The sequence below is a fragment of the Salvelinus sp. IW2-2015 genome, unplaced genomic scaffold (genome assembly GCF_002910315.2).
Source record: "Salvelinus sp. IW2-2015 unplaced genomic scaffold, ASM291031v2 Un_scaffold16326, whole genome shotgun sequence".
Taxonomy (NCBI): Eukaryota; Metazoa; Chordata; class Actinopteri; order Salmoniformes; family Salmonidae; genus Salvelinus; species Salvelinus sp. IW2-2015.
In genome coordinates, this window is record NW_019957535.1 from 594751 (window position 1) to 610015 (window position 15265).

The 15265-nt window shown below is 41.5% G+C and overlaps 1 protein-coding gene across 1 annotated transcript in view; it reads left to right on the top strand.

Annotated features, from left to right (window-relative positions):
* The window catches only part of rcan3 (regulator of calcineurin 3), a 69881-nt gene extending 61885 nt beyond the window's left edge, over positions 1-7996 (top strand). The window contains exons 3-4 of the mRNA XM_024146226.1: positions 944-1115; positions 4731-7996. Of these exons, the coding sequence (XP_024001994.1) occupies positions 944-1115; positions 4731-4897 (339 nt within the window). The 3' untranslated portion in view covers positions 4898-7996. The remainder of the gene's footprint in view (positions 1-943; positions 1116-4730) is intronic.
* Positions 7997-15265: the final 7269 nt, after the last annotated feature.

A 15265-nucleotide genomic window follows, 5' to 3' on the forward strand; every position in this document is an offset into this window, starting at 1 on the left:
ATGAATTACTACCTATGTAGGCCTATGCTTAATGATTCTGATAAAAAATACACTCTGTCTTTATCAAACTAAAGTTTTTGCTTATTTTCAGTGTGGAACCTGTCTATGGGTTATAGCMTAGGCTAACCAATTGGAAATGGCACTAGCAGTTGGCAAAGTAGCCTAAGCTGAAAATAGACGGGAAGCAATTATTCCAAAACTGCAGCTCATTGTTGGAACACATATTTTCCTACTTCAATCAACCAGTCCATTTTGAATTTGTGATGAAACTGTCGTCATTTGGCAAGGAATGTAGCTTGTGTAGTATCCCATCAGTTAGATGCATTTATCTCTGTATGCCTAACAGGAGCTTGTGTGCGCACTCAGCACACGTGTGTAGAGGGAGCGGTCGGAACGCAATTGAGTGAATGAGACATGGCGGGGAAAGGAAATGTAGGGAGAAGAACTGTCTGATGCTTGTGCTTGTTTTTGTTTTTTGTTGTGCCCTGCAAATGCACATGTACAAATGGAACACTAGAGTCAAAGCAAATTAACATCGTCTTCAAGACAACAACAAAAATTCGGACAGGCACTAAGCACATTCCACCAAATAATTAAACAGTATATGAAAAAAATGTGATCTCTGGTTAAAAATCGAGCTTTGACGTCTGTTCGAGTACTCGATTACTCTTGTCCATCCCTACATCGAGTGCGTGTATTATATAGATATGATCCAGTACATAGTGTTCCAACATAAAGAGCCAACAGGAAGAGAACACAGTGTGCTTCCTATACAACAGCAGCCGGGGTGTATTCATTAATGCACAACGTAGCATTAATGTTTTCTACTTTAATGTTTCCAGCATTGCAATGTTTTTAACATTTTCCATTTGTGTGTCCAAATGAACATGGTCCGTTCTGACATGCCCCCCTCTCTCCTCTCCTCCTCTCTCCCCCTCTATAGGTTCAGAACTCTGGGGAGGACATAGACAAGTCGTACCTGGCCCCTCCCGCGCCCGTCAAACAGTTCCTCATCTCGCCCCCTGCCTCGCCGGCCGTGGGCTGGGGCCAGAGCGAAGACGCAACGCCTGTCATCAACTACGACCTGCTGTGTGCTGTGGCCAAGCTAGGCCCAGGTCAGTACACACACACTTTACACACACTCTTGTGCGCACACACACACACACACACACACACACACACACACACACACACACACACACACACACACACACATATAAATACATATATAGACACATACGCACACAAATGCACGTGTCACACATACTTACGTACGTACTCACAAATACACACCATCTTGCAAGCACACACACACACGCTACCCTTTTATAAACATTTACTAAAATTGTTAACTGAACTGAGCTCATCAGCTTTATCTGCTGTGGTATCGTGAGAATCATAGGATAACAGTAAGGTCACAAGAAGTGCACCAATTAGCATTCAAGCATACAGTTGCTTTGTGCAGCATGCTGGATGGTTGTCTAAGTATGAATGTCCATCAGAAATAGAGATTCATCCTCAGACTATATATTATGTTCTCGAATGCCTCTTTCTTATGGCATCCATACTTCTCTGTCTGTCTATCTGCCATATCAAACAGGGGGTAATGACACCTGTGTTGGCGTAATGACACCTGTGTTGGACTAATGACACCTGTGTTCTTTCTACTGGGGTCAGGAGGGTCACATGGTTTACTAGGTCACCAAGCTCCCAGGATTATTCACTGTGTGCGTCCCAATAATATGTCCTTTCTCCTGATGTGTGCGCTCATACACAACTCCCCACAAATGTTAAAACATTGGGCTAGAGGGAGTTTCCACTGTTATTCTTACACCAGTTATTTCCTTCTAAGTCCACGAAGGGAAGGGAACCAACAATTGCACACTTCAGGAGGAAGGACAGATTCATTGTTTATGATGCTAAAGACCCTTGTCATCTGTAAAAAAATAAAAATAAAAATAAAAAAAGGAGACACTTCTAAGATATACAAACTTAACGGAAGACGCTGTATGATGGTAGTCAGTTACACCATCATATGTTTTTAATAGGCCCACGTGACCTGATCCAAGAAACTCCTGGCCAGTTGTCAGGAAAAGGTCTGGTCCCTAGATATATTATAGGTGTGTGTTCTTCACTCTACATGTGTGTCAATAAGTTTGTGTGTGAAGTGTCTTTTCATCCAGACATCAGGACATGCAGTACCATTTTGAGTGCTTCTCTTGTAGTCTACCAGGGAACATTAAGGGCTGTTAAATGAGATATAGCCTATGCCATTTAGCCTTGCCTCTGACAAGGCTTCATTTCAAATGCACCACCACAACCCCCTTTAATGCATTACAAGAACAATCATGATTCCCACATTACATGATTTACCATGTTGAAGCCCAGACCACCGCTGCACTCACTGTTACTATGGTAACAGGAGGAGGCATCAGGAAATAGAGCTGACGCTTGTTTGGGCTTCTTTAGCCTGCCTCGGATTCAGATTAGTGCTTTGCTGCAGTGTGGCGCCCTAGCACTCTCTGCTGGCCGCCTATGGTAGTGACCTTCCCGAGACAAAATAGGGCCTTGTTTTTCCTGTCAGACAGTGGTGTGGGAAACCTCTTATCACGTTTCCCTCTGCCCTGTCTGGTCTTCATGGCAACCGTGATACAATCTGCATGCGTATTTGAGGGCAGTTGTGATGTGAGCATTGGTGTTGCCTCGTCGGTATTAAATAGAACATTGAGGCCCTGCCCACCTTTGGGGAAAACAACATGTGGTTACCTTGGTTACCCAATTGGCTCACAGCAAAAACATAACCTTTTTCAAACGCAATTTTCTTGTTTTGTGCTTGTTTTAGTCAATAACAAAACTACATTTAAGAAATGTACAAAATGTCAAGGTTACTTTTCAACATTGCCTGCTCCCAAGCATTTTCACTACTTAGAAAAATGTAATATTGTAGGGCTTTCTTCATGCCCCTTTTCATGACAGTGCTAACATTAAGCCACGTGAGGGCTTCCTTCATGCCCCTTTTCATGACGGTGCTAACATTAAGCCACGTGAGGGCTTCCTTCATGCCAATTTTCATGACGGTGCTAACATTAAGCCACGTGAGTGCTAGCTATCTACCAAGCAGAGCTTTAAGCTGTTGAAGAGGATGGGCACGCCCCCTGGTCATGGCATTCTGCCAGGGTGTGGAGTTCCTACATAAGACATTGCAGTAACTCTTTGTGTCTACCAAAGGTGGCTGCTTACAGGGAGACAGCATTGTGGAGCTGGTCTGAGTCTGCTGGGTCAGGCATGGCCAGTTTGTACTATCAGAACTGAGGATAAGACCCAGATGCAGACAGCCAGAGTCACAGATGTTTACTGACCCAAACAGGGGGCAGGCAAAAGACAGGTCAAAGGCAGGCAGAGGTCCGTAATCCAGGTCAGTGTCAATAAGGTACAGAACAGCAGGCAGGCTCAGGGTCAGGACAGGCAGAAAGGTCAGAACCGACAAACTGGCAACAGACAAACAGAGAACACAGGTATAAATGCACTGGGGATAATGATGTGACACCTGGAGGGGGGTGGAGACAAGCACAACAACAGGTGAAACAGATCAGGGTGTGAAAGTTCCCTACAATTACATCTGCAACCATGTGCATGTGAGTAATAAACTCATCTAAAAATGAATATATTCTAATCTAGCCAAGACCAACAACACAAACATAAAGACTATAAAGCTACAAGTAGTAAGTGGAGTTACAAACACAGACTATACTAAACAAGCTATGATTAAATGTTTTCCACACCCATAGCTATGTGAAGCTTACTTGGACACGGTGTCCCCACTTTCCCACTCTTCCACACCGAATAGCCTGAAGCCAGAAGGCTATTCTCGCAGGCTCTATTTCCTTACGTGGACGCATTGCGAACCAGTGGTCAGGCTTTTCGGGAAGTTTTGTCATTTCTGTATAGCAAAAGATCGACGACGAAGTTGGCTCTTTTACAACGGGGGTCAATGGGAATTAATGTTTGTTTTCCCAAATTTGTGGACGAATTCCTTCTTATGACACGAATACCGAAGTATATCAAATCTTGATATCCGTGTTATTCCACCTCTATTTGATACATTATACTGGCTGTATATTTTAAGAATCATATAACGTTAGTAACATTTGTTCCATGCCATGTAACATTTATAACGTGTTATATATTCTCTAGTAGCCAATTCTCTAGTTGTTTGGCACACAATAGCAACAGACAGTTTGATCCTATCCTATCTTGCAGTACATTTCATTAGGCTGCAGCCAGCCAGTGTTGCAACAGCTGATAACATTGGCCATTGGGTACCACCGGTCATTGCAGGGGAGTTCCGTCTGTCAGGAAGGGTTCTACATGGACCCCTGAAGAGTTCTACCTGGAACCAAAAGGGGTTCTTCAAAGAGTTCTCTTATGGGGACAGCTGAAGAACCCTTTTAGGTTCTAGATAGAACCCTTTTTTCTAGGCTTGCATCTGTTCCTGGAGTCGGTTGACTCGCTTCAATCTGCTTCAGTGGGAGATCCGACATTCAGGGGCTCATCTAATCAAAATATTGAAACTGGAATGCTGATGTAGGCCTGTTGATGCATGTGTAGCACTGTAAAAGGCAAATAAAGTCTGGTGTATTAGTCTTTCTCTTTTTTTTCTCTCTCCCTCACTCTCTTTCTCTCCCTTTCTCTCCCCCCCCCCTCCATCCTTCCCTCCCCGCTCCCTCTAGGGGAGAATTATGAGCTGCACGCGGGCACGGAGTCGACCCCCAGTGTTGTAGTGCAGGTGTGCGACAGCGACGCCGAAGACGACAACAACGCCGAAGCGCGTCCCAAGCAGAGACAGCAGATTGTCCAAACCCGGCGCCCCGATGGACCACCGCAAGTCCTCAACTAGGACCCTCCACTTCGGACCCCACTCCTACAACCCCAAAAAACACGCACCTAGACCTGTCTCCTCTGTCTCTGCACTCGCAGAGCACAATGAGACAACGCCCCTCATTTCAATTCAACCAAAAACAAACAAACGACAAACATTTGGTGGTGTTTGTGGACGGAGCGTGGCTATTGGATGGAATGAGGCGGCCTGGCCTGTATGGATGATGGAGGATGGATGAGATTCACACACACACTCATCACACTCAAAGGAAAGGGAGGGAGGGATAACGGAACCCTTGACCCTTACTCAGCCAGGGGCGGTAATGTAACACCTTGTCCCCCTAAAGCAGGCACACTGTCATAGAATCATACACTCAGCTCTCATATGTGCTCGTACTGTAGTAGTTCCGCTAGTCTGACCTCTCCTTCTTCTTTCCTTCTTACGTCATTGGTTAGTCGTGTGCAATGGACTTCGGGGACATGCAATACCTCCGAAGAGAGATTTTGGTTGTTTACATCGGTTCTTCTTCTGCTCTTTTATCTTATCAGCTGATTGGTTGTTTCTGCTATCACAGAATCAGGATTGATTGCCTGGTATTCCTCTTGTCTGCATGTATATATGAGTTCTTATGAGAAAAATACTTACTACAGAGACTCAAATACTAAACTACTGTATGAAGCAAAGGAACCTATCGAGGTCACACACTACATAACAAAAGGTCGCCATGTGGTAACAACAAAGTTGCGGTGGTGTTTGCATTTTCTTTATTTGTTCTGCTTCTGTATTTTTTTTTTAAATCCGAGATGTGTGTGTCGGTTTTTTGCTGAACTAGATGTGTATTCTTCCTCTTAACATGTATTTGATACAACAAACAATCGCTTTTTTTTTTGCATGCTTACTTACTATAGTCGGCAGCTGAAGCGTTTTATACTGGTCCAGACGACAGGGAAATGGGATGGCGCTTTTGACGACACGCACATCTCTACTTTTATAGTGTCAAGTGAGAGGGGAGAGGCTGGCTGAGCAAGATATAAGACTGAGAGTGAAAGAAATCTTTACAGTGTGAGTAAAGGTCTAAGAGTAGGCCTCTCTCTTGAAGCCTAATAGTTGGGCTTTAGGATAGGAGTAAAAGCTAACGTTAATCTTCAAGAGTGTTGATGTTTTTTCAGGGGGTATTTTTATGATTCCCATCTTTCCGGTAATGGTTTTTGGTTCTTGTTATGATATCAACCCAGTTTATATATATATATATATATATGTCTGTTTTTCTTCTTCTGAGACCTATATTGCTTGTTTTGCACTGAAAATCTCGAGATCTCTGGAGCTACACTGAAGTGTGTCCTGAATTTCCTCTGTCAGCTCTTAAGAGTTGAAGGCCGCTTCTTAGTTCTCGCTGTAAATAGCTGAATAGTCAGTAGGTTGAAATAGTCCATTAGGTTTTAATGATTGACATTAAGCGTTGCTGAGAAAGTGAAAATTGTTAATTGGCCTCCTTGCCTCTGGAGATATCAACCAAAGCCTTCGTCTCACCTTGCAGTCGCAACACAAATCATTGGAAACTCAAGAAACTCAAGAGAAATGTATTGATTTGAATCACTCCAATTTGGAAAACTGCTGCATTCACAGTTGTTACTTTGCTCTCCCCCCAAAAAAGTTATTACCAACTCCTAAATAAATAAAGTGTGCTTTTAGCCATTTAGCCAATTATTTTAGGAGTAACTTTTTCCAGAATGTTCGATTTTTCTCCCCACTATGCACCTTGAATAAAAAAAATATGTGATGCCAAGTGTCTGTCATTACAATGATTTCATGCCATAAAAAGTCCTTATGTTTTAGTTTTGTCACAGAAACATATTTCAGACAGTGAGACTGTTGAATACAGACTATTCCATGTTGAGTCCTTGATTTTATTCCCACCCTGAAAAGGTGTTTTGAATCTAGTCCTTTTTTTTTCTTCTAAATTAAAGCCCAAGCATTGAGGTGGAGTGTTCAAGTGTTCAATACAGTACATTTGGCCTCAGTGKTGAACGTAAACCTTATCCGTGTTAGAAAGCATTAAAAATGACTTATATTTGTAAAGAAATGATGGTCTCTTTGCATGCGAGCACTTTTTCTGCATTTTCTTTTTATCCTTGTAAGATGCAGTCTTGCTAGAGAGAACGCGCCTCGTCGACGTAATTCTTTTTCTGTTCTTTTAAAAAAAAAATCTTCTGTTTTTYAAGATAAACACCTGGGAAGCCTTCTCACCAACAGAGCAGTGTGAGTCCAACACTCAAATGATCTGAATTCCACCTCTCGCTAATGGGGTTTTGAAGGCCCGGAGTCCTTTGGATATAAGTGTACTACTGAATAGGTGTGGAAGGAAGAACAGGGAAACTTGTCTTTTGACAGGATAGATGGTTGACGGAACAAATGTGTGTTTTTGTTTCAGTGCTTGTCTCTGGAACATACTTMCATGTGCAAGCGTTGTCCTTTCAGAGGTGACTTCTAAAAACGAAGCCGGCAGCAAGTGTTGAAGCGCACCACAATGGCATAAGCAGTTTTTAKTTTTGCTGACTGGTGAAAATATTGATGATTGATGACAATGATGATGATTATGTTGATGATGCTTATCTGATGTTTTTTACTGTCKTTGAAACTGGGTGCATTTTTGGTCACTGTTGAAGAGAGAAAAAGTATATTTATGTATATATGCCAAGTGTTTTTGTTGCCGAGACCAGTTCCAGCGTGCATAAAAAAAATTGTGGCTTCTACTTTTATGTTGATGTAAAGATTTTAAAAAGCTAAGTCCTGAAATGCTCGATCAAATCAATTCTCATTGCGTCGTGTTGAAAATTGACTCTGTTTGAATGTTTTTTTTGGAAAGTCTACAATACAAAAAGGTCAATACCGTCCGTTATTGTTGTATACTGTTCTGTTGAAATCTGAATATTGTGTATTGTACTGTAGTTATCCAAAAAAACAAAGTAGCAATCAAGCAATAATTTACAGTTATATACTGGTATCTGTATTTCATGTTATGTACTAATTTCCAGAGTGGTTTTCTCTGACTGTTACAACAGTACTTGCTTATTTGTGTAGTATGATTGTCATTTGTTTCACATAGAGAAATATATAAAGAACTATTCTTAAAGAAGTTTGGAGTTTGTGTGTTTTTTAAGTTCCGGTATGATGTATTTTTTCCTTTTGCTCTAAATGTATCTTCAAATATTTGACATATAGTATACTTGTACTATATACTACCAGTGGTGGGAAAAGTACCCAATTGTCATACTTGAGTAAAAGTAAACATATCTTAAAAGAAAATGATTCAAGTAAAGTGAAAGTCACCCAGTAAAATGCTAGTTCARAAAAAGTCTAAAAGTATTTGTTTTTAAATATACTTAAGTTTTAAAAGTAAATGTAATTGCTAGAATATACTTAAGTATCAAAAGTAAAAGCATAAATAATTTCAAATTCCTTATATTAAGCAAACCCGACAGCATAATTTTCTTTCTTTCTTTTATTTACTGATAGCCAGGGGAACACTCCAACACTCAGACATCATTTACAAACAAAGCATTTGTGTTTAGTGAGTCCGCCAGATCAGAGGCAGTAGAGATTACCAGGGATGTTCTCTTGATAACTGAGAATTGTACCATTTTCCTGTCCTACTAAGCAATCAAAATGTAATCAGTATTTTAGGGTGTCAGGGAAAATGTATGGCGTAAAAAAGTACATTAGGACTGTAGTGAAGTAAAAGTAAAAGTTGTCAAAAATATAAATAGTAAAGTACAGATACCCCAGGAAATGACTTAAGTTAAGTAGTACTTTAAAGTATTTTTACTTAAGTACTTTACACCGCTGTACAGTATACTACTAAACATAGTACTACTGGAAATATACTGCTACAAGTATAGCGTGAAAGATGGATCTCATTTCATGTTTTGAACCAGTAGCTGTTGCACAGACAGTCAACAGTGCCAACTGTTCTCTTGTTTGAAGGTCAATATTGTCATGGTCAACCTTTTCAATCGCTTTCATACTTAATAGTTAGTTAGCCCATTATACGGTTGCATTTGACATCACAGCTCAAAATAAAGTGGTATTAACATGGTAATAGTATGGTAACACGTTATAGTTACTCACCATACATTATATTGCCCAGATACCCCTTAATTTCAGTGTAATTATATTCTTGTTTTAGGGTAATACCCCATACAGTGCCTTCAGAAACTATTCACACCCCTTTACTTTTTCCAAATGTTATTGTTACAGCCTGAATGTGTAACATTCGTTCTCCTCCTCGTCTGAGGAGGAGCATGGATCGGACCAATATGCAGCGTAGGTTGAATTCATAATGATTTATTTAAAGACGAACACGAAGCACACTTGAACAACTACAAAATAACAAACGACGTAAACAGACCTGAACATGAGAACTTACAGACAACGAAGAACGCACGAACAGGAACAAACTAACCAACGAAACAGTCCCGTGTGGCACAAACACTGACACAGGAACAATCACCCACAAACAAACAGTGAGAACAGCCTACCTTAATATGGTTCTCAATCAGAGGAAACGTAAAACACCTGCCCCTAATTGAGAACCATATCAGGCTAATACATTGAACCCAACATAGAAACACATAACATAGAATGCCCACCCCAACTCACGCCCTGACCATACTAAACAAATACAAAAACAAGGGAAAACAGGTCAGGAACGTGACAGAATGAAACATTTACTACATTTAGATTTTGTGTCACTGATCTACACACAATACCCCATAATGTAAAAGTGGATTTGTTTGTTGTTGAAWTTTTTTAAAGCAAATTATTTAAAAATGAAAAGGTCAAATGTCTTGAGTCAATAAGTATTCAACCCCTTTATTATGGCAAGCCTAAATAAGTTTGACAAACATTTGCTTAAGGAAAGATAAACCCATTTTGAATGTTATATTGTTTTTGTGCATCCCTGAGCTATGTTCTATTGATTCCTTGTGTCATTTCATGTTTTTATGTAAATCGGACCTATTGCCATTCAAGCAGGCAGAAATATAGCCGGTATGCTTGAACAGGGTTGGATACACACATGAAAACATGAAATGAGCCGGGGAATCGATAGGACATTGCTTAGAGATGCACAAAAACAATATAACATTCAAAATGGGTGAATCTTTCCTTTAACAAACCACAAATTCCAAACCAGAAGCAAGGGATTACGGGCAACACCGCACCGAGCGAAAGGCTAGAGCTGCTGCTTTCAAGGAGCTGGACACTAATCCGGACACTTATAAGAAATCCTGCTTTGCCCTCAGACGAACCATCAAACAGGCAAAGCGTAAATGCAGGACTAAGACTGAATCCTACTACATCGGCTGTGACGCTTGTCAGATGTGGAAGGGCTTGCAAACTATTACAGACTACAAAGGGGAACACAGCCGCGAGCTGCCCAGTGACACAAGCCTACCAGACGAGCTAAATGTCTCTACCAAACKAGCTAAATGCCTTCAGTGCAACACTRAAGCATGCATGAGAGCACCAGCTGTTTCGGACGACTGTGTGATCACGCTCTCCGTAGCCAATGCGAGCAAGACCTTTAAACAGGTCAACCTTCACAAGGCCATGGGGCCAGACGGATTGCAAGGGCATGTACTCACAATGCAGAGAGAACAAAAATAGCAAAACAATAGAAAAGTAAAACACGTAATTTAAAAAATAATTAATAGATACACAATGCGTAATGACAACTTGGCTATATACAAGGGGTACAGCACCCAGTCAATGTGCAGAGGTACGAGGTAATTTAGGTAAATACACTACATGATCAAAAGGATGTGGACACCTGCTCGTAAAACATCTCATTCCATTAATATGGAGTTGATCCCCCCCTTTGCTGCTATAACACTCTTCTGGGACAGCTTTCCAGTAGATGTTGGAACATTGCTGCGTGACTTGCTTCCATTCAGCCACAAGAGCATTAGTGAGGTCGGGCACTGATGTTGGGCGATTAGGCCTGGCTTGCAGTCGGCATTCCAATTCATCCCAAAGGTGTTCGATGGGGTTGAGGTCAGGACTYTGTGCAGGCCAGTCAAGTTCTTCCACACTGATCTCGACAAAACATATCTGTATGGACCTCGGTTTGTGCACGGGGGTGTTGTCATGCTCAAACAAGAAAGGGCCTTCCTCAAACTGTTGCAACAAAGTTGGAAGCACAGAATCATCTAGAATGTCATTGCATGCTGTAGMGTGCATCCTCGGAAACACGACCCTGCCAAGCCGCACTGCTTCTTGACACAGTGCTCGCTTAACCCGGAAGGCAGCTGCAACAATGTGTCGGATGAAACACTGTACAACTGGCGACCGTGTCAGCGTGCATTTGAAATTTGTATTTATTATGGATCCCCATTACTCTTCCTGGGGTCCAGCAACATTAAGGCAGTTTATACAATTTTAAAACATTACAATACATTCACAGATTTCACAACACGCCCTCAGGCATGCGCCCGGCCTGCCACAGGAGTCACTAGAGCGCGATGGGACAAGGACATCCTGGCCAGCCAAACCCTCCCCTAACCCGGACGACGCTGGACCAATTGTGCTTCTCCTCATGGATCGAACCCGGATCTGTAGTGATGCCTCAAGCACTGCAGTACCTTAGACTGCTGTGCTACTCGGGAGGCCCCCAAATGTAAATGTTTTACATAACAGATCTCATACTACTAAAAATTAAATTGTCACAAATGTATAATTTGTACAGTTCTTTACAAAAATGTAGTTATTCGTAACATTTGACTGTGTAAAACCTAGCTGTGCTACTTATTTATCTAAGAGTGAGGTGGATATATAGCATTTTGCAAAAAAACTTGATTATTTGTCTCTGAAATAAACCATTAAGCGATAGATTTTAAACAAATGCATGTCTGTCATTGAACAACCCTATGATTAGATAGTGAAAAACACCAATGTCTTCTATAATTGATTTGTGTGACATATCCCAAGACCTTAGAAGCTGTATGTTTCTAGGACATCTCTTCTCTTACATTGATTGACTGTTATGCAACAGTGTTGTCTGCCGCTGTGTGTTAGATAGAGGGTGACAAGGAACATGAATGATGGTCATCCCATTTTWAAAAAATCCCTCATCCTCTTCAACTTTTTCCCAGTCACTTCAAAAATACAGGCGTGCTTCCTAACTCAGTTGCCGGAGAGCAAGGCCAATGGGGACTTTAAAACAGTTCCAGAGTTTCATGGCTGTCATAGGAGAAAACTGAGGATGGATAAACAACATTCTAGTTACTCCACAACACTAACATAAATGACAGACTGAACAGAAGGAACAGAATCGAAATATTCCAAAACATGCATCCTGTATGCAATAAGGCACTAAAGAAAAGTGGCAACGAAAAATAACTTTCTGTCCTGAATACAAAGCGTAATGTATGGGGCAAATCCAACACAAACCATCACTGACTACCACTCTTCATATTTTCAAGCATGGTGGTGGCTGCATCATGTTATGGGTATGGAGTTCTTTAGGATAAAAATTAATGGAACAGAGCTAAGCACATGCAAAATCCTAGAGGAAAACCTGGTTCTGTCTGCTTTCCAACAGACACTGGGAGCCAATTTCAGGACAATAATCTAAAACACAAGGCCAAATATACACTGGAGTTGCTTACCAAGACGACATTGAATGTTCCTGACCGGCGTAGTTACAGTTTTGTCTTAAATCGTCTTGAAAATCTATGGCAAGACATGAAAATGGCTGTCTAGCAATGATCAACAACCAACTTGACAGAGTTTGAAGAATTTAAAAAATAATAATGTGGGGGCCTCCCGAGTGGCACAGTGGTCTAAGGCACTGAATCGCAGTGCTTAAGGCATCACTACTGGGTCAGGTTCGATCCCAGGCTGTGTCGTAGCCGGCCGTGACCGGGAGACCCATGAGGTGGCACACAATCGGCCCAGCGTCGTCCGGGTTAGGGGAGGGTTTAGCCGGCCGGGATGTCCTTGTCCCATCGCGCTCTAGCGACTCCTTGTGGCGGGTTGGGCGCATGCACGCTGACTGCGGTCACCAGTTGTATGGTGTTTCCTCCGATACAGTGGTGCATCTGGCTTCCGGGTTAAGCACGCAGTGTGTCAAGAAACAATGCGGCTTGGCAGGGTCGTGTTCCGGAGGACGCATGGCTCTCGACCGTCGCCTCTCCCAAGTCCGTACGGGGGTTGCAGTGATGGGACAAGACTGTAATTACCAATTTGATACCACAAAAAAGGGGGTAAAAAGTCAACTTAAAAAAGTATGTGCAAATATTGTACAATCCAGGTGTACAAAGCTCTTAGAGACTTACAAAGAAAGACTCACAGATGTAATCAGTGATCTAACATGTATTGACAGAGGGGTGTGAAGACTTAAGTAAATTAGATATTTATTTATTTTATTTTCAATAATTTGAGAGAAAAAAAATCTAAAAACATGTTTTCACTTTGTCATTATGGGGTATTGTGTGTGAGATAGAGAAAAATATATTGAATCAATTTTGAATTCAGGCTGTGACACAATAAAATGTGGAATAAGTCAAGGGGTATGAATTACGCCATATATTATGGGGTAACTGTGTGAACGATATCTACTTTTCCCAGTTACGAGATGGATTATGACCTAGTGGAAAGACCCAGGTGTGTTTACCCTCATGCATTGAGACAGCTGGTCATTGATCAGCTCCATTCCCATTGCTCTACAGGACTGGTTGTACTTTCCCCACACACACACGAAGGCATGCACACACACACACACATCACCTTTCCATGCTATGTCTCAAAGGACCAGTGTACAACAGAGGCATGCATGACCACTACCACCATGAAAAACATCTGTGTCGTAGTTTATACACTTGGAAGAATGTGAGCTTCTCACTCCTTTCCAGCACGTGTAGAAATCCAGTCTGTGTGGAGGCGTGTTCCGCTTCATGTCTTCTAAGATACATCCCAACTGACACCCTATCGCCCTATGGGCCCTTGTCAAAAGAAGTGCACTACATCTGGAATAGGGTACCATTTGGGACACAGCCCTAGTCTTGCCCACASCCCTTCTCTTTGTTGTGGGGAATTCCCCAGCACAATACCCCCCAGTGTTTTACTCAGAAGGAAGTTATGCTGAATGGGATAGCTCACCTGCACCAACTATGAGGATCATTGTATCAAATAACAAGCAATGGGTGTCAATGTATTGTGGTCATAGTCACTACATTTTAAAATCACAGGCAAAACATACAACAGATTAAGCCGATAACACTTTTTCAATGGAGATGCTCCTCCTCTTGCTTTTTAGTCAGAGAGTAGGCTTCCTGTAATCTGTGTCCTGGAAACTAGTGTTTTGGAGTAAGAATATAATCTTTCAAGGGCTAAATTAGTATAATGGGGCAAATGAATTGACAGAACACATAGGCCCTATATCGATTTATTTATTCCAGGTCCCTGTCATATCACACCTCTTCTGTTTGCCTTGGCCACGTTGAAAATAAGCTGTTAATGCCATAAAGAGATGAAGGCAGACGAAAGAGGCTAATGTCAACACTTGAACCTATACCTCGTGATGGGAGAAGTGCACAAAGGTTGCCTTGCTATTGTAAAGACGCTTTGACTCCCCTTTGACCGTACTGAAATAGCAGATTTCTGTTTGTCTAGAATATATAGAAACTTGAATAGGGAACATCATATACGTACTGCATGGAATACTTTGTACTCTCTGTAGGGGCTAAACTAGCAATCAATTGAGCCATATAGTGGTGTGATATGTCAATGGCAACAAACCAAAAATGGATACAGATAAATAGTCAGGAATATGACATAACCAATCTCTGAAGAGCAGCATGGTGTTCACTATCAATGATTAATCGTTAACTCAATTAAACCTTGAAAAGCAATTAATCAGTTATTAATCAGTATCCCCTGCCGACTGTTTGTATTGGAGTGAGATCAAAACAAAAGGGATACCATTTTGAAAGATGCATTAATTCTTCTCCTGTGTCTGTATGAAATCCGATCCAAATCTTTAGAACTGGCTTAAGTAATGATTCCTGATGATAAAAACATTTTTCCACCTGTGAATTTGGGGATTGCTCAAGCAGGCAGGCAAACAGAGTTTATCCTCTTGGGAGCAGGCAGCAGAACAATACCTGTCCACTTTAATGAAGCTTAGTTACACTTTCTCATAGAAGAGGGAAAGTAATTAGCTACCCTTAAAGAAAAATCACATGGTTTCGCATTGTAATTTCACATGTGAAATCATGTGAAAGCGTGTTTTTGGAACACTTCACCTGTGATCACGTTTTCCCATGTGTAGTTTCATGTTATCACATGTTGCCTTACATGTTGTCACGTTATCACATTAACTTCACA